This window comes from Hylaeus anthracinus, unplaced genomic scaffold (genome assembly GCF_026225885.1).
Source record: "Hylaeus anthracinus isolate JK02 unplaced genomic scaffold, UHH_iyHylAnth1.0_haploid 11989, whole genome shotgun sequence".
NCBI lineage: Eukaryota > Metazoa > Arthropoda > Insecta > Hymenoptera > Colletidae > Hylaeus > Hylaeus anthracinus.
In genome coordinates, this window is record NW_026534337.1 from 6,609,009 (window position 1) to 6,629,424 (window position 20,416).

The window sequence follows — 20,416 nt, forward strand, 5'->3', positions numbered from 1 at the left end:
GAACGATAGTGTATACATACAGTCGTAAAACTTCTCTATGTATTTAGTATTCAAAGTGAACTTTACACTTCGATGACGGTTGATCATGAAAAAATGCAGGAAATTACAGATGTACTACGCACGAAAATTATATTACTAAAAATAGAAATCAGTGATTATTATCGCATAATTCAGTTTCAGTTCAAAATGTTGTATTCTCTGTTTTAATGAGATTGAAATATTTCAGGCATCATTATACCGCTTATAAATGTACGTGATATCTGATTATTGTTTATCACTGTGCCGGTTAATGAACAAAAAGCATTATTTCGTAAGTGAGTTTCGGCGTGTACAAAAGACGATACACGCGACAGGGAACTTGTTAACTAAATAGCGTGGGCATGACCACGCGAGTTTTGATTAGCTAACGTTAGCTACGAAAGTGGAAGCAACAAGTACAAGAAGGTAATAGTCGATGGAATAAATACGGAACGATGAACTTATGAGTTTTCATTCAAGATTCACAGAAGCCTAATTAAGAAAAACAGCATCTCGCTAATCGAGCATTCAAACACTAGGCTGAGACAGCTTTCATAAATATATAACACTAATACGTACAACTAATTTACGTCACAGTTTAACATGAAACGAGTTATAGTAAAACAGAGTCGTGTGTCTAATCACAGAAATAAGATAATATTTCTTGTATTCTAACACAGCATTAATATTATACAATATTTATTTGATCTATTAGAATAGTTTTCAGATAAATATTTATTTCTAACATTTCGTAATTCATATAATCATGGAAACATACAACGCTATCTCGGTTATAAATAACGAAGTATTGCAAATTGATTTATGAACTGAAAAGTAATGGGTGTATGCATAAGTTCTGTAAGTTATGTTTAAATAAATAAACTTAGTTCGTAAATATTGATACATCGTTTTCTAGTATCAGGTGTTTATTTTTTTTATGTTTTTTATGTATTGACATAACTTCGTTTGAAAAGTGCAGATTCCATTTGGTTAATAAAGTAATTCAAAACAAATACCTACAAAACTTAAAAGCATACAGCTAATATCACAGCATTAACAAGAATGTATGAAAGCTAGGATTACCATAATTAAGAATGTTTATTTTCCCAAGGTTTAATCATGACATCCATCAAGGGGAAAATCCTTGTCTAAATCTTCCTTACTCGATTAAATAACTAAATGTTTACTTGTGAAATATTTTATTCTGTAATTCTAACTTTCATTTAAAGTAACGGACGAACAATTATTTATATTGTTCGAGTAGATTAATGTCCAAACTATTTGAAACTGGCGCCAAGAAGTTTGCAAGGAGATTCCATTCTGACGCCATTAGAGCATGTAAAATCTTTTATTTTATTGTGTACTTATCAACGCTATTCCTTGTACATTATTTAAAATATAACTTATTACTACAAAACACCTACACTTATTTGCGACCTTCAACATACATTCTATTCGTTATTCGAAACTTTTGAAGAGAATATTTAAATTTATAAGAATGTTGCCTATCTTCAGACGAATCGTCCGCGTAAAAAGGGCGGGATTTCTTAATGGTGTAATTGTATAAGGTAATTCCGTACGAAATTATTTAGACAATATTTTTTTAGCGAAGCATCTCATTAAATCATAAATCATAAGTTACGTGTATACAGGATGTAGAGAAACGATAATGAATTTATCAAATGGCTTCGTAATAACAAGTATGAAGTCAGCGGAAATTTATGCACACGTGGGATAAAAATAGGCTGTCTAAACATGAAGGAAAAGAATCAGCAGAAATCACATAATAGCAAAATAATGCGAACTGCACAGTTATGTATTCAAAGGAAACAAGCTTTGCATTAAAAAGCAAGCTTAGTCTAAAATACAAAATATTTTTTCTCAAACTTTGTTTCGAAAATAGCGGAAAAAATATTTCCAAGTTTATTTTATCACTACTACATTCACTGTCGAAGAGTATAAATTGTAAATTTTTAAAATTTTATCTTGGAAACTACTGCTAATTAATTTTCCTATGCCCAATCTATGCAACCTTGCTGAAAAACAAGTTTGTATTTTAAGATTATAGTTTTCTCATTTGAGTGTACCTTAAATACCCTCCTACCTCCTTTCACCAACAATATAGATACAAATAACAAAGCTGATGCAAGTCTTTAAATGTCAAATTGTTGAGATACATGTAAATGCCAATGCACATGTTTGTATTCATTTCCTGAAATTATTTTTAACAGTGACTGGCAATTTTGGAACATGACTATAAAATTAACTTCAATCGTAAATATTTTACTGTCATGTTAGGATGTTTGACTATGACATTTAAAGAACACCTGTGATGCATTAGTTTGTACCAACATTCCAAAGGAATAACACTGGAAGCATTAGGATCTCAAGGTATTAAAAGTCCGAAGATCAATAGTATGGATAACCAGAACAAAGCAAATATAGGGTGGTCGATGTTGGTATTCCTTCATCAATAATTTGCAATGGGATAAGCGAACATAACAGTTTAAAGAAAATCAACCTTGCCCTTATCTACAAAAATAAGTGCAACATGATCTGAGTTGGATAACCTTTACATGTTTACTATATTGTAATTTCTCTGGTACTACACTGTAAATGTGTTACTCTCAATTCATTGAAAAATTACATAATTTTTTATAAGCTAACTTAAATTGAAAAAGAATGATCCTAACAGATTATTAATGTTACAAAAAACGTCCGCACTGCAAGGTAAACAATTTCACTAGCAAGAAACAAATTTCTCAACTGATGATCAATCTACATTATCCATTAAATGTGTTTAAAAAAAATATAAGTATGCTGAATCGACCATTATATCACCCATGTTAATTATTGTTGACGAGACACAAGTAGACTATTGTCTTCATAGACAAATATCATTGACCAGTTACATGTATTTTTGTGTATACGAATACACCTACTTTTGTAATTATTAAACTGAAGTAGGGAAGCAAGGTTCTTCCTAATTATTTGTTGTTGTTTTATATTCTTAAATTTTACCATAATCAAAATCTACAGAATAAAACCAACAAACTAAATGGTGATGGCACAGAACCTAACATTTCTTTTATTGTTTCTAAGAGTACCCTTAGAAAAGATTTAACTTTCAGATTATCAGGAAAAATCATGTCTTAGAATGAGTAATACCCACAGGAAAAGAAAGGGTACAGGGTATGCTCTCCAAAAAAAACTTTAGTGAAACTAGATATACTTGTAAAACTTGTTGTGTATCCCTGTATACATATAGATAGTTCCTATACAGGCTATCACACATGAAATATGTATTATCATACACATATAAGACATGTACTTTCATAAAATAAATTATGTACAGGTATATACAAATTAGTTAAATTTAGGGGTTTTTATATTCAATCATGGGAATAATCAACGACATACATTAGTTCTTGTACAGGCAACACTTTCTATAGCATTCAAGTGTATATTCAGTACCTATATGTATACCTCACTATATCCCTTTCCACCAAGTATACATGAAATTCAAACTGAAAAAACACCTTGCATAGCGTTTGATACATTCGATTCAAGAATGGTTGATTCTTCACATAAACTTTCTACTTAAACGGTAAGGTCGATACTAATACGATATCCAAGAAAAAATTGTTGACAAGTAAGAACAGTCGTGTCAGTAATTGCCCAGGATTGTTCGAAACGATCGCTTCGATTGAACGAACCGTGAATAGGTGTGTAAGGGAAAACAGGAGAATTTTCATTGAATGTCGTCTTTTTGATCGGAAAAACGAGTGTAGCCTCGGTTTGTTTCGCTGGCCGATCGTTACCGGTCAGAGGACGAAAAAGGGGTAGAAGAAGCGCGTGTACAAGCGTCAATAGTCGCGTGCGACGGCCAGTCACGAGTCTTCTTACCTGAAAGTCGCAGTGGATAATTTCGGCGTCGTCTAGAAGTCGAATAGTGGCGCGATGCACCACCGTAACGTCACTCTTGCTGCCAAATTTCAACATTTCTGCCCTCAAGTCGCCACCTGAATTATCCCTCCGGCCCTCATCATCCCCTGCTCCACAGCACCACACACTGCCTGTTGATTACACTCGTTTTACGTTGTCGGTCTCGATACCGTAAACTGTCGTGATTGTCGCAAACGCGCGACTCCCTTGCGAATTTTCCGACAAGTTGACACAGCGCACAACCGCACGGCACAATGAACAACAAGACATCACCGTAAAGGAACTCCAAACTGTCAACCGGTCCCATCCACTGGCTCGCTGTTGCGATGATGCCACGTTTACGACGAAACGCGAGGTTGCCGTTCGAGGATATGGCAGTTGCGTAACACGGTCGACTCGCGAACTATATCGCGGCGGAAAATTCAAAAGTCGCGTTACGAATGCAGAAGTTTCTTGCGTTACGATAAATACATTGCTTTAGTATGGTTTGATTGTTATAAATAGACTGCGGAAGTTTATGCACGATTAATATGTAACATGCATATGCATGAAAAACATGCAAAATATGCACGAATAATATGCAAAATATGCACGAAAAAGGCCCTAGTCGATTAAGATGGTCAAAACTGCCCTTAGAGCTTTTTCAATACCTCTTGAATCATTCGAAAGCTGACCAAGAAAAATCCTTCTGAGTAAAATTTTAACCTTCTAGCTTGCCCGTGAGGGTAGTTACGGGGTAAAATAGATTTTACGTTTTCCGGCGCATTTTCTGGTCTCAAATGCGTTCTAAAATTCTGAAAAAAATCTGACACATTCCGGATCCTAAGGCGCATTTTTGAGAATTTTCTCAGATTTTTTTGTTGCAAACTGTGGTCGTAAAAAATGAAAAACTTAAAAAAAATCAGAAAAACATTTTTTTCTCAAAAATATGAAGACACGCTATTCCACTGTTAGGTTCCCTGATAAAGTACTATAACAGGCAATGTCGTAAATTTTTTTAAAATTGTTTGTTCGGTTGCTTCATTGTCATATTAACTCGAGTTAATATGCGATAAAAAAAAATGTATATATAATAATAAATTTATATATTTTTGTTATATGGGTGATAACTCGGTTCGAGTATCACCAATATTCTGTTATGTTATTGATACTATCCTATTACTTTATATTAGGTTAATAGGAAAGAAAAGGAAAAAAAGTAACATATTTATACACATAGAGAGAAATGTAAAGACTTGTATTCTTATATTGGAAAGGAAAGAGTTACAACTCATTATCCAAAAACAAAGCACAAAATCATTATCTGGCATTATACCAAATAAACCAAACATTAAAATAATTATAAAGGGTCTAAAAAAAAATAATAATAATAATAAGCAAATAACAACATATATATATAATTTATAATAAAAGAATTGAGTACAAAATAAATACAAAAACAAAGTATTACAATGTACCAGAGGTAACAAAGTTGCGTAGATAATAAGTATAGAGGTAAAGGTTTAGAAATAAGAAATAATATTGTAACAAGGAAATGTGTATATAACAATCTGTAATTGTTACACAATAAAAAGATATACAATTCAATACAAACTTGAATTGTCTATCGCGACAATCGCACAGATCGACGCTAAATAAAACAGTTTCTAGTTGCACTCTTGCCCATGCAGCACATGCTTTCGGCAATAAGAACTCTACTTTATCAAAGGCGAATAACTCGATTCTTTAAGGTTGCAGGAACGGTTCGAAGATGTCGTTTTACGACGAGTGGCGTGTGTAAAAAGTAACGAAATCGAAGTGGTGGGGTCGAACTTGGTGCTTGGGGCATTGAACAAAGGTTGACTGCGTCGGTCGTGGAGCCGGCGGCGCATTCACGATTCAAACATGGCAGCGGCTACCAGCGTTGTCGTGCTCGACAGAGGCAACAATACCACCTGCACGATTAATTTACACGGTGTGTGCGCGCGTGTAGATTGGCATAAACGACCAGATCTGCGAGTTGGCTACCAAATTGTCTCGCAACTTCTTTGAAACAGTGTACAAGAACTTAATAACCTAGTAGTTTTTGCGCGAAATCGTATTTACCTCGGGAGTCTGTATGCACCGACATTGTTTAACGTTGCAAAAAAAGTTCAGGGGAAAAAAAATGTTTGACTTGTAACAAGATCCGAATGGATATGTCGTGATGGATTAAATAAAAGCGCCGCTCCCAGGTCTGGTTTGTGTTTCGGTATTTAGTTGAAGACGAAGTGTGTGCGCGCCTTTACTCGAGCCTAACCTCTAGCTTTTGTGCAGTTCTACGTGCATTTGCAAGTTTTTTTTTGTATCGACGGTTCGAACGTTTGAAATTTGACAAGCAGTGTTGACGTACCGATTTCGAGAATTTCTTTTTACGTATGTTCGATAAGTGAAACGTATTTCGGAGAAAGTCGAGGGATCTAATTAACCGCGATATCGTCGTTGTAAACAGGCCACAGATTTTTTTTAAATTTTCGTCCATCCACGAATGACAAGACGCGATTTGCGTGCACGGCGGTAGACTTGAATCCTGTGTGAATTAATTATTAAGAAAAAAAAAGTTCACTGTCATTCAATCGTGACAACAACACAACTGATTCGAGATTCTGATTGGAATTTTCTATTTTTTAGGAGCCACGGTCGTTTCTTGGCGAGTGAATAATCAGGAACAGTTGTTTGTCAGGTGAGTCCAAATTATATTGAATTTAATGTAAGACAGGCTAATATTCTAGAATATTCGCGTTGCTTTCATTTTTAATTAACTTGCGACAGGACAAGTAAATACAAATTGGTTACTGTTATGATCTTGTTTCATTTTTTAATTTTTGTGTAATCATAGTGCAAAGTCGAGGTATACTATACGAGGTATACTAATTCCATTTAATATTCAAATTTGGTACCAATTCGTGCCACTTACTTTATAGTTCTTTAATTATATCGTAATTATATTAAAAATTCAAAATCACTTACAAAAATTGAAAAAAGTTTGAATCAGTAATAAGTATTAGCATATAACAATTTATTAAAACAATTTACCTACGTATGAATACGAAATTATGTACATGAGTATAATACGGTATGGAACAGTGACCATGTCTATCTGACATACATTATCTATATTTATATTTTAAAAAAAATTATTACGCGTGACAGTTGTACGCGATCAAGGTTGCATAATTTTCACACCAACAACTTTTTTTCTATAATGAGAAAATTTAAAAAAAGTTTGGATGAATACAAATATATACACGAATACATATAATTCGACACATCATCGCTATCTTTACGTTTATAGAAAGTTATCGGAAATTTGAAGGTCACGATTTAATTTTACTAAATACACATACTGTTATTCTTATTAAAATAGCAAACGTTTAGACGATTTGAACCGTCCGTAACGTAAGATCGTTTAATATCAATGAAAACGTAATAATAATTCTTACGTTACAAAATGACCTGAAAGCAATATGTATTTAAATCGTCGCAATATTACAGACGTCGAGTTGCTGAATCACGAACACTTCTTAGCATTTCCGAACTAATCACGGTATATGATGCAACAATTACTTGCCTCATATTGTAACTAAGTCTATTAATGTCGCGCCAATACATATAGCGCCCGCAATACGTACACGCTATAGAAGCTATAATCGCGAAGGTTTTCCCCGATTTTGTAGTTAGGATATGAAGGATCAGTTTTGTGATTAGCTCATTAGAATTTAAGGTGGGAGTCTGGTCAAGCTAATATATTTTTCTAATGCATATAATTTCCAGATATAATTAATTTTTGTTATCGAAACTTTTTTTTACATATAAAGGGACGTTCAATGACGAAAATTTGACAGTGTAGATTTAATTTGAATGTATACATATATAGATGTAGTAATCGCAAGGAAAGAACACCTGATAGATAAATCTTTTCATCTTTTCTTTAATAGGTACGTAAAATGCGTATGAACCTCAATTTGTAAAAAAAATTGTTAATTGTAAAAATGGCGGTAAAAAACATGAAATAACAATAACTTTATGCTATAATAATAATTCATTAAGAGTCGAGGTTCATTAGCATATAAACTTAATTACCTTCAATTTAAGCGTTGAATCAAGTGAATCGGATAAAAATTCGATGAGCTATGCGTCCCACAGTTTTGACCAAATCCTTTCCTTGCGTCTATTATATCTAGATGTATACAGTGGGTGTAGAAAGTATTCGTACACCGATCAATTTCCAAAAAACCTATGTAAAATTGTAATTTATTAACTTATTTTTTTATAAACTATGACATTCTACATATTTTCGGAAATCTGTAGAATAGATACAGTACAAAAAAAATAGCTATTTATGTAAGTTACGAAATTACAAAAAAAAAAAAACAATTAATCGATAGAAATATTGAAACAATAAGTATTCGCATAACTGTTTAATTTTTAAAATTTCATTAAAAAAAAAGAAATTTACATTAATTTATAGGTATATAATACTTCCTTCATAAGATTTCCTTTTGTTTTTATAATTATTGTAACTCTTCTAAGTATTAAAGTAACTAAATTATTAGTTATTCTTTTTCCATTCCTCTATTAGAGGTATTTTTAAAAGTACTTTACTGGAAATTTGATGTTTTCTAATTCGTACGGAGCAATAAACTAATGTGTTTTCGTTACAAACTCTAATGTAAATGGTTCGTCATAAGAATCGTACAAATACTTATTGCTTCTATACTTTTACCCACTTTTCGCATTTTTTTTGTTAATTTCACAAATTATATTAACTAGTAAATGTTGTTTGGACTATATCTATCTTAGAGACTTCGAAGAATGTGTAAAATATCATTGATTATAAAAAAAGGAAGTTAAGAAACTACAATTTCACACAAAAATTTTTTGGGAAATTGATCGGTGTACGAATACTTTCTACGCCCACTGTATGTATATATTCAAATTAAATCTACACTGGCAAATTTTCTTCTTTGAACGTTCCTTTATATATAAAAAAAAGTTTCAATAACAAAAATTAATTATATCTGGAAATTATATGCATTAGAAGAATACATTAGCCGGATCAGACTCCTCCCTTAATAATTGATTTCGTCCGCGATGAATTCTTATAAAAATATTGTACGGAAAAGAAAAACCGACGACATTAGAAAATCTGTGGCAATGAATCATTGGCAATACCCGTTATAATCAGTCTGGAAAAAATAAGTGTACATGATTCAGCATACTAACGATTGGAATATTGCATTTATGTAAACGAATGTCACGTTAAGCACGTGTTATATTGTTATAATGTCATATATCGGTTTCTTCGAAATGACTATATTATGGGTTATTGAAATCGTCGGAACACCTGCCACTGCTTCAAGGATGATTATTTTCTTTTGAAGCAATACTAGATGGTCTCAGAGAATAATCTCTTACGGATGAATTTTTTAAGGAAAAAAGTTTGTTCGTAGCAAATTGTTGTGGAGACTTCTTAAAATAAATTTTAAGTTTTTGTCGCGCGTTATTTTCGGGGTTATTTCTTTCTTTAAATTTGAGATACAGAAATAATGAAATAATTAGTTGTTTGGGATAGGTGTCGTTTCAAATGAGTCGATATCATTTTTATTTTCAAATAACTGTACTGGAAAAATGGTCTGGCAATTTTACCAAACAAGTGATCTCTCCCAATATTTTACATGCAATTATATCTTCATAATTAGTGGGAAAAATAACAAATTATTTTACCAATACAATTAATTCTCCGTTAGAATATCAGTCCTCGAGTGTTGTGGTAAAAAACTGAATAATAGTTGCGTGACTTTAGAAAGTAGTTTGAAGTGCATGGATCTGGTAATTGTACTAAACAAATGGTCTCTTCCAAGTATTCTACATACAAGTTCATCTTTGTAATTACTGGGAGAATGAGCAAATTAATTTATTGTTGACATTCATTTTCTATTAGAACAATTGTCTTCGAGTATTGTAGTGAAAGAATGGTTAATACTTGAATGGATTTAGAAGGAAGTTCGAAGTGTATGGGTCTAGCAATTTTACCAAACAAGTGGTCTCTTCCAATATTTTACATACGACTATATCTTCATAATTAGTAGGAAAATAACAAATTATTTTACTAACATAATTAATTCTCTATTAGAATATCAGTCGTCGAGTATTGTGGTGAAAGAATGGTTAATACTTGAATGACTTCAGAAAGAAGTTTCAAGTGCATACAGTCAGTGTAAGAAGCATTCGTACAGCAACCAATTTAAAATAAAAACTAATAAGAAAAGAAATAAGAGGTTAACATTAAAAGTAATAAACTTCAATTTACGCAAATTCTGCTCTAAAAATATGTAGGAATGTTGGTTAATTATTTCTTCCCCTAAAATTGATTAATAAAATAAATATACGAAGTTTTATTTTGAATTGGTTCTTGTACGTATACTTATTGCTAGCTTGCGCATCTTTATGCATTTATAGGAAGTTTGAATGTGCAAGAAACTAAAAAATACAAGCAATATGGAGGACTGTAAAAAAGATTGAAAGTAAAGTTCATGTTATAATATTTGCAGAATAAAATAAATTCCTATTTAGGTTCAATTTTCGTAGACACGTTACCGAAGATTTTATTTTCAATAAAGATCCGTAGTCTACTTCTTACACTGACTCTGTAGGTTTTGTAAATGACTGAATATAAAGGCACAGAATTTTATTAATTTCTCCGCCTTAATTTCAAAATAAAACAAACCAGCTCGTTAGGTTTACTGTGAAATAGCGCGGTCTTTCATATCGGAAACGCGAAGCAAACCCTAGATCATTTTGCTCACGGTGTCTTTGCAGTTCGTTATAGTATTGATAGCTGCCGAAGGTGGATGCTACTTAGTAGCGAGTAAGACATGCGTGCACACCTGCTGAGAAAGAATCGCATAAAAGCGCGGTGCCCGTGACGATCGCTTTAAAAGAGGCACTCCGGGAGCAGACGATGAAAAAACTGACGGAGCGAAGGCAAGGGCGCTCTGGACCAGTACATACCTTTTACACGTGGTTCAGGGACCCTCGCCAGTTGCCAGTCATCGGTTCTTCCGACACTTAAAGGCGCTGTCGGGACCACACCTGTCTATCTCCTGCGCCTCTTTTCTCCGTGATACATGGCGATATTTTCTCCAAGCACAATTATCCATAGATTAAATGAGCGAACAAAGAAAAGCCCTGAAATCCATACACGGGGAATCGAAACAGCGTGTTAGAACTCGTCGGCAAAAACGGTTCACAGGCATGCTCGTAATTTACTCCAATTTCCGTGTAAATGGCTATAAAAGTTACGTCGGTATGTCTGGTGCGATATGAATCTCTCTCGGTGTACAATGCGCCAGAGAAACACGCCATTGTCGCGCTTGTGCATCTTGATCCGACTTTATATTCCCGTTGAATTTTATTTGGACTCCCTTTGTCGTCGTCGTTGTGACGATGAATTCGGTTTGAAGCTTAAGACTGAGACTGCCGAGGTCGACGTATGCCTATTGTATAAATTTACTGATTTTTAGTCGTTAGAAATAAATTTATTTTTTTATCCTCTGTTTACTGTACATTTGTTTGGTGAAACTGCCAGACACACGCACTTGAAACTTCTTTATAAAGTCTCTCAAATACTAGCCATTCTTTATCTACAACACTCGAGGATAATGATTTTAACAGGGAATTAATTTAAGTAGAAATATTTACTTGTCATCTTCTTACACTAAAGTATTAAGCTTCTGAGTCCTCAAGCTAATCTCCATATTTACAATAAATCTACATATGTGGAGAACCTAAGTTTCAACCTGATAGCCATTACAATTTCTCCATACAGGGTGTTCGGGCTATCACTAGCCAGGGTTTTTCTCCTTAACGGTACGTATGACAAGAAAATGAAAGGAAAAATATTATACTGTTTTTTATGTGCATTGTAACAAGGTCTCTATACATCTTTCGTATTTGTACTATTTTCTGGGAAGTGAAGGTGACCTTCAGTTTCTTAAATGGAACGGTATATTCTTTATACAAAGATATGGTAGAGTATCGAATTCTAAATAAAGAAGTATTGACCTTTATTAGCCCTAAACCTAATAGGTGACGAGTAATTTCACCTTGTTACATGAAAATTTTCTTAACGTAATATCTAGATGTCAAGATTCATAAAGGAAAACATCATCCTTATCACTTAGCACTTCATCAGGTGCTCCGTGGCTGTAAACATCGCTGCCCTACGAAAATCTGTGATAAGATTGAATCTTCATCTTGATATTACGTTAAGAAAATTTTCAAGTAATAAAGTGAAATTACTCGTTACCTATTAGGTTCAAGGGTAATAAAGGTCAATACTTTTTTATTTAGACTACGATACTTTACCATATTTTTGTATAAAAAATATACCGTTCCATTTAAAAATCTGGTCACCTTTATTTCGCAGAAAATAGTACAAATATAAAAGATCTGTATACCTGGTTACATTGGACATAAAAAACAGTATACAATTTTTCTCTTTCATTTTTTTGGCCATATGTACCGTTTACTAGAAAAATGCTGACTAGTAATAGTCTGATCACCCTGTATATACGAAGTTCCAGTAGTCGACACATCTTCGTTATTGTTCTTCCAACAGATCTCAAGTATGCTTGATAATTACAATAATTGTAGAAGCATAATAATATAGAAAATTTCATGGCTACTACAATTCGTATAGACTTAGATTACATCTATAGAATTTGTAGATGCATTGCAATAGAGATTAGGTTGAAGATTTAAGAGGTTGGTACTTTAACGTGTCTGTTTAAACTAAAGTTCTAAATGATTGATTACAGAATTAATTTCTACACCTAATACTTTCACTATCAGCGCATAAAGTAGGGTCGTAAATTATTATCGACATATGATTGAATACATTCTGTTATACTTGCGGATGTACACTGTACGAGTGCTCGGGCGGGATTCGAAAGGAAAGCGTCGTTAATGACCAGTGACGAGGTTTCACTATGAAACTTCATCTTGCCTTCGAATTAGTGGTTTCGTTCACTTAATGATTCCTGGAGTTAAGGCACGGTGTGTTCTTCTCGTTTGCGTGACCGTACGCTGTATATCGAAGAGATCATTTGTCGACTTGCCAGCGAGAGATACACGTGATTCTACGATTCGAGGGTATCTGTGTCAGTGGATAATTGGAGACGAATTAGAACCGCGATGGAAGTTGTTTATAACAATTCTTTTAAACGATCTAAAAGGCCCTCTTTATATTAGCTGTTCTGATCTTAAATTATCGAGGTGAAAATGAATCACTTTTCTGGAAATAACAATACCAAAATGTTTGAGTTTAGATGAATTAATGAATAATAATTCATTTTGAAAATGAATTCCTAATCGATACTGCTGATATTTATACATCAATTTACGATGTTTGCTGTTGACGTCATTCATTAGTAGATTGGGGATGTTTATACAAATTCATATTTTTTATATACGCAGATAAAGAACAGACACCTAAATTAAAGTATAGTTTGTCTTCTACATGTTGTAATGTATATTCTATTTTTTATATTTTATATATTTATGCATCTGTTTATCTGTATTACATCCTTGTATATTTACACGTGTCATAAGTGCAAAAATATCTGCAGGCTACTTGTAAGTATAAGATTCAGATCAAATTACTAATTCTCTCCATCTATGGTAGGGTCTGATTTAGGCTTATGATTAGTGAATGAACGTCACTGATTAGAGAAAATTTCTAAAACCCGCGTACGAGTGATCAACGTGTTAACCTTTAAATGCCGTAAGTTTCAAATTTTGGTACCGGATTTTTAAATCGAATTGTACACTTGCAATTGGTTCGTTTTTAACATTTGACTGCATGTATGTTACCATTGGATAATGTTCTTTTGAGCAAAAGTTAAAAAAATAAACGTCAATTATTAAAATTGTTCAACTAATAAATACATTCATATCATTTTTTTAAATTTAATTTGGAAAATCAGGCTTCTAAGGGTGAATAAACTACTAGAATTAACTCTGAAGGTGATACGTTAACGAGAATACATCTAGATAGAATTCACGAATCTCGATGAGGTTACAAAAATAATTACTAAAATTAATGTTGAATGATATAACTCCTAATTGTCTTAAAAAAATAATACTTGCTGTATGTAATATGCTTGAATCTATTCTCACTGTCAATGTATTAAGATGATGTCTTTGTTTGCAAATAAATATAAAAATAGTGAGACGAATATACAACATTATTTTTCATAGTTTTTTTGGGGCATATCGTATAAAATGATAGTTTCAACGTGCTTCGTTACATTTAAAGAAATTGCGTATGTTCGAGAAGCGGTTGAAGGAGCGACTAGGCCCACCGTATAGGGCGGTTAAAAATTTGAAATACTCGCAATTTGCGCTTCACAGTACTCTGTAGATGGAAAATAATGCTGCAGAACCTTCAGAGCAGAATCCAGTTGAATGGGAATGTTGTAGAATGCCGGCAAAAACCGCAGGCCCTGGGATCATTAGTCTATGGCCAAGCCTATAACCCATCGCGGTATTATACCGGGTGAAGCGAAATTCTAACGAATAATCTCCACTTTAAATCATTTCTCTAATAGATCAGAGAAATTTTGGTCGTAAAAACACCTTCATTTGTTTTTAAGTGTAAATCTTTTAAAACTGTTTTGTACCTTGTATCTATTTCGTACTGGGGGTAATTAACACCTGCTTTCAAAGCTTTTATTATCATGTTAGATGTATTTGCTTGGATTTTGACAGTGAATGTAATTATTGTATATTTATTTAAGAGTGGACTCGTTTTTCGCGGTTTCTTGTAAAAGTTTTCTTAACTCCTTGATCGTCACGCCACCCATACGAGAGTAACAATGCTTTTCCCTGTATAACTAAAAAAATTAATCCCGAAAGTTAACTGTCAAAGAAAATGAATTCGAATGAAATACTTGAACTTCCATGAAGTTACAAAAATCAATACCAGAATAAATGCCGTGGCTTTCAATAGTCTGTAAACAAAATTTAATCACAGTAGAAATATTTAAGAGTATTAGTTTGGCAGAAAATGGAATCAACATTGTTGATGGAAATGGAAACGAAAATGGAAACAACATTGTTGTCGAGAAGAAACCTTTGTAACCGAATTGTAAAGTTGCGCAGTTCTACGAACTATACAATAGTGTAACACAATATACGAGCGAATTACAATCTCCGAAGACCCACCGTTTTGAAACGTGTATAAACTTTGACGAGGAACTATCGACTGGGTATTGAGATTTTCCCAAAGTATCAGATGTACATCGGCACACACGATTCCTTTTTTACACGGTAGATACGCTACAAAGACATATTGCTTGTAGTTAAACTGTGGATATTTATATATTTATGGTAAACGGAAATATGAAGAAATCTATTGGAATATCCACAAATTCAAAAATATATAAAATAACGATAATATATACAAACCCACTTTTATTTAAATTTCAATTCTTCTTTGTAGTTGTAAATGTATGAATTTGTGTAAACATTTGCAGTCTATTTATAGCAAAATGGAGATTTTACTATATAACTTTCAAAAGTCAAAATGTATCATTCTGATAAATATCGTACCATCTCATCGTTGAATATTAAATATCAATAAAAATATTAGGAATATATTTGATCAAATATTGTTGAAGTATCATGGCTTTCATTACTTTGTTCTATCAATTTACAAGTATTACATCAAATTTTATTTACTGGAATTTTTAGTATGTGTATTTTATCATCTCTTCGTTGATATATTAAATATGAACAGAAATATTAGAAATATATTTGATCAAATATTGTTGAAGTATCATGGCTTTCATTACTTTGTTCTACCAATTTACAATCATTACATAGAATTTTATTTACTGGATTGTTAGGTTTAGTCTGCGTCGATGCAAGGTTAGCAACAACTGATAAAAATCAGCAAATATGTTACTTATCATTGCGATTAAAAAAATACTTGAACAAGGACGGTTGATAATAAAACTTCTGAAGAAACACTAACGTGTAAAGTGGTAACCTTGCTAATTTGGCTTGGTTGATCGCAATTTCCGGTTTATGTAATAATATGTGATGTTTAGCGTCATACTTCTTGCTGGATTTAGTACTGCACTATTCATTAATAATGGTACAGGCAAAAATTATTATCTCTGAAATCTGTCTCGATTTATCATTCCTGAACATAAACCAAAATCCATGTTTAATCATTTTTAGAATTTTTTTAGGAATTACATACTGTTTGCACACGAGAAGTGTGAAGTCGACACGAGTACATTGTCAGGCGTATTTTGATCTTAAAGACATAAGATCCTAAGGCCCATTTTGCAGAATTTTTATTGTATGAAAACTTACATTAATTTAACTGCTAATAAAATAAAATTATATTTTGAGACAATTGAAAATCAACCAGAGTGGATTCAGTTCTCATTGACGGTGACGCATTCTGCGACATAAATTTTGTACATTCTGAATAATTGTAACAAATACGCTACAATAAATATAGAAATATACTATTATTTTCTTGTAACAATAGTTTATGTCCTTTTACTGTATAATGACTTTCACTCTTCATTTATTTAATTTTATTATATCTAATTTCTGTTTTTTAAATAATAATAAACTTTAATTTTTTGTGACTATGATGTTTCCATTCATGTACTCTCCATTTGTTTAGTTTCGTTCTACCTAATTTCCCTATCTCTTAAATAACATTGTAGTTTGTATCCATCTACTATATGGTAACGTTCGCTTTTCGACTCTTCACTTACATGTATAATTTTATTCTACCTTGTTATCCTAATTTCTCCGTCAGCCAGCGTGAATTGACGAATTGTCGTTTGGCAAAAATTCAAATGTCCGGTCGGTTATCGCGACAAGATTTGAAATCGCGAGACGGAGGACGATGGGAAACTCAACATTATCGTTCTCGAAGAATTCGCTCGTTTACGGCCCACACGTCCACTTAGGTTGACTGATTATGCACCGGCGTGTAATACACAGAAAGCCGCTAAATCGCTCGCCATCGCGATTTCGCAATAAACCGCGATAATGCGTCCCTTCACATCAGGGGTCTTCAACCTTTTTTATTTTTTTATTTACCGCCCACTTCTACATATTTTGGAGAAATTGCAATATGCTTGCTCACCTGACGTAAATTTTTAAAATACAACATTGGGGAGTAAGCACTGAATAGGATAATTATGCAGAAAGTGACAAATTCAAATGCAAATGTGAGTAATATTTTGTGATCATTATAATGAAAAATAAAAATAAGAAATAACTGCACTTTTATATATTAATATGATATGTGCATTTATATTTTATTAGTATACTGTTATTATATAAATCCTATATATATATATATATATATATACACACACACACACATACTGAATATATTATAATATTTTACATATACTTTTGGATTATATACATTTTCATATATAATTTATTATTGTATAATATATAATAAATGTATTATTATAATATATTTAATATACATATAGTACAAAGCTTATAATTTATACAGTAACACTATACTAATAGCAAATAAATGTATATATTTTATTAATATATAAATCTGCAGTTATTTCTTGTTTTCATGTTTTTATAACGATCATGATATATTGCTCATATTTGCATTCGAATTTGTCACTTCCTACATATATATCTTATTTATATACATCACATTTACACAAATGAACAATTCTTTACACCAACTTCTACCGTTTGTTGATCACTCAAGCTTATTGATTCTACACATAACGAAGAATACAGTCATCGTCTGATGATTCAATAATTCACTCTGCATAGTGTCAGACATTCTTCTAACTATCATACTGTGTAATGAGTTGATATCTAGTTCACTACAAAGGAAAAATTAAAGAAACCGAGTTGAACGTTTGAAGAACTAGCGAATACCTCTTAACTTCTTGTCTCTCTTATTGTTGATAAATCATACTAAAACCTTGGCACGAATTGCCGCGAGCTTTATGAGCGACGATGACGTCGTGAAAATTTGGACGGCAATACAATCTTTTTGTACGGGATATCCTCGTTTATCAGCAGCTGTTAGGGCCGTACCTTCGCTCAAAGTTTCACACGAATGTTCCAGTGTAAGGGCAACTCGAAAGTGTAGAACTAGCTGCATCCCAGCCAGTGTAAACGTATCCGACCTAGTATAAATAGGTTTACTTCTTGCTTGCCTTAGTTAAACAAAGTTCCACCGAGCTGGGATGCAAGCACTGCCGCGAAGGGACTCGAGAGGTGAGCGTTGCCGATCCAATAGCCTCTCCTAGCATGTGCTATTGCTGCTTCTACCACTACTGCTGCTATTACTGCTGTTGACGCTTCTACCATAGAGAATACGGAAACGCAAAAAGTGCCAGCTTCCTCGAAACTTTATGCGAGTACACCGAGGGGTAGTAATATAGAGCAGTTTTAAAAACTGAATTCTTTTACAGGCGAAGATGGATAAAGATAGGCCTCGAACCAATTTTCGTTTCCAAAATCGAAGCTTGCCCTTTTGTTTAACACTTTATCTACCTGCAGTCCATTTGTAGGCTTCTTAACTATAGTATGTACCTACTAGAGCTCGTTAACTGTGCTGTTGATTTTCTGTTTGTAATACTAAATTTGAGGAAGCAAATAGAGCATTTAACATACCTTGTAACAGTATGCATTAATTAATTTCAACCTACATTAATATACAAGGAGTTTCGTTTAAAGTTGGATGGTTAAATATCTCACGAGGGAATGAAGCTATCAAAAAATTGTTTTTATAATAATTACGTATTATAACTTTGTTATATATTAACTCTATATATGTTATAATTTTAACTTAATAGTTATGTATTATATTGCTTTAATAATATTATTTACTATTAATTTATAGTACATACATATAATACATAAGTGAATTATAAACATTAAACGGTTACACATTAGATGTACATATCTATAAAGTACACCTGGTTTCACACAAGTTTTAGACCGTTATTTACTTATATATTTACTATAAATATTTATATGAAGAGTCTTAATAAATGATTGCATATAAGGGCATAGAATAGAATTAATTTCTACACCTAATACTAGAGACCAGACCCTAATGTTCTAATGTGGCTCGTGTCAGTAGAAAGTCACCGACCTCTGTTCTACGTCATTCTCACACAAAAATGTTAATGTTTGTCTTTTGTTTCTTCTATTTCTTCCCAAAAAGAATAGTCTAACTGTGTTGTGCACAGTGGAACCTTTTAAGCGGCTTGGTCTTCTCTGCCTGCTGTATTCCGTTTGTATGAGACATGCGCGCATAAGCTAACGTTCTTGTACTGCGGTAGCGAAGACAGAGCGAGATACGGAGATTATGTTGGACAGTATTCGTATGAAAGATAGGAGTCACGTCTAACGTGATTTATACTATTGGATTTGATAGCGGTTGTGATCGAGTCTAATTTGAATTCACCGTGTCAAAATATAGAGAGTACAATTGATTTTGTTCAAGAACGAAGTTTCTATCAAGTTATAATGTATCATAGAATTGCTCTGTAGTCAGTTGCTCTTTAACTCTTCATCTCTCAAAAATCTCATGCGATGAACACTTTTTGCCTTTAAGTTCACTGTCAATACATCAAAATCTATAACGTACCCTCAATTTTATCCAAGAAGGTGTTCACTACCAACTAGTAATACCTCATACTAACCCTCTAAAATCACTTCTCTTAACGTCATCTCTTCATCTCTCCAAAACCCAATCTGACAAACACATCTTACCAATAAATTCTAGAAAATCTATAAAATACCTCTAATTTCATCCAAGAAACCATTTCCCACCTTCCCCTCTTCATCTTTCCAAACCCTGATGTGCTAAACAAATTTCAATTCTGCATTTCTACGCTTCAACGCAATAAAATCTACCATATACACCTGCATCTGTCGAGGGTGGTAGGATTTCACTGGCTTTAGGGTTGGCCAGGGCAGCGAGCCAACCAGTGAAAAAAATGGACCTCTGCCCCCACTAGAAATTGGGATGTTTGGTGGTCTTTATCAATAAGAAATACGTGCGTGGAAACGTGGCACTTTGTTGAAAGATTTTCTTGATTCGGTCGAGCGGAGGATATTCCGTCGAATACCGGGCGTAACCGCGTTTGGAAATGGTGTCGTTCACGAGCAGCAGCAGTAGTAGCAACGGGGGATAACAGCAGCTAGAAACGACCAGGAGGAGAGGTTGGAAACTGTGATGCCCGCAAAAAGCACGGCAGACAGCGCCGATCGTTTTTGCTTGGCGTCAGCCGCGTTCCTACCACCACGTTGTACTTCGTGGTGGTACATCGCTCCCTGTCTTCTCTCCTTCTCTCTCTCTCTCTCTCTCTCTCTCTCTCTCTCTCTCTCTCTCTCTCTC

The 20,416-nt window shown here is 33.3% G+C and overlaps 2 protein-coding genes across 7 annotated transcripts in view; one reads left to right on the forward strand and one right to left on the reverse strand.

Moving 5' to 3' along the window:
• The window catches only part of LOC128887741 (FERM domain-containing protein 5), a 39,424-nt gene extending 35,129 nt beyond the window's left edge, over window positions 1-4,295 (reverse strand). For 3 of the 6 annotated variants that reach the window (XM_054143957.1, XM_054143956.1, XM_054143955.1), the window contains exon 1: window positions 3,925-4,295. In XM_054143957.1, coding sequence (XP_053999932.1) covers window positions 3,925-4,020 — 96 coding nt within the window. In that variant the 5' untranslated portion in view covers window positions 4,021-4,295. The remainder of the gene's footprint in view (window positions 1-3,924) is intronic. The other 3 variants (XM_054143959.1, XM_054143958.1, XM_054143960.1) reach the window with 2 other exon arrangements.
• Window positions 4,296-5,674: 1,379 nt separating this feature from the next.
• The window catches only part of LOC128888248 (uncharacterized), a 21,803-nt gene continuing 7,061 nt past the window's right edge, over window positions 5,675-20,416 (forward strand). The window contains exons 1-2 of the mRNA XM_054144969.1: window positions 5,675-5,917; window positions 6,613-6,664. Coding sequence (XP_054000944.1) covers window positions 5,848-5,917; window positions 6,613-6,664 — 122 coding nt within the window. The 5' untranslated portion in view covers window positions 5,675-5,847. The remainder of the gene's footprint in view (window positions 5,918-6,612; window positions 6,665-20,416) is intronic.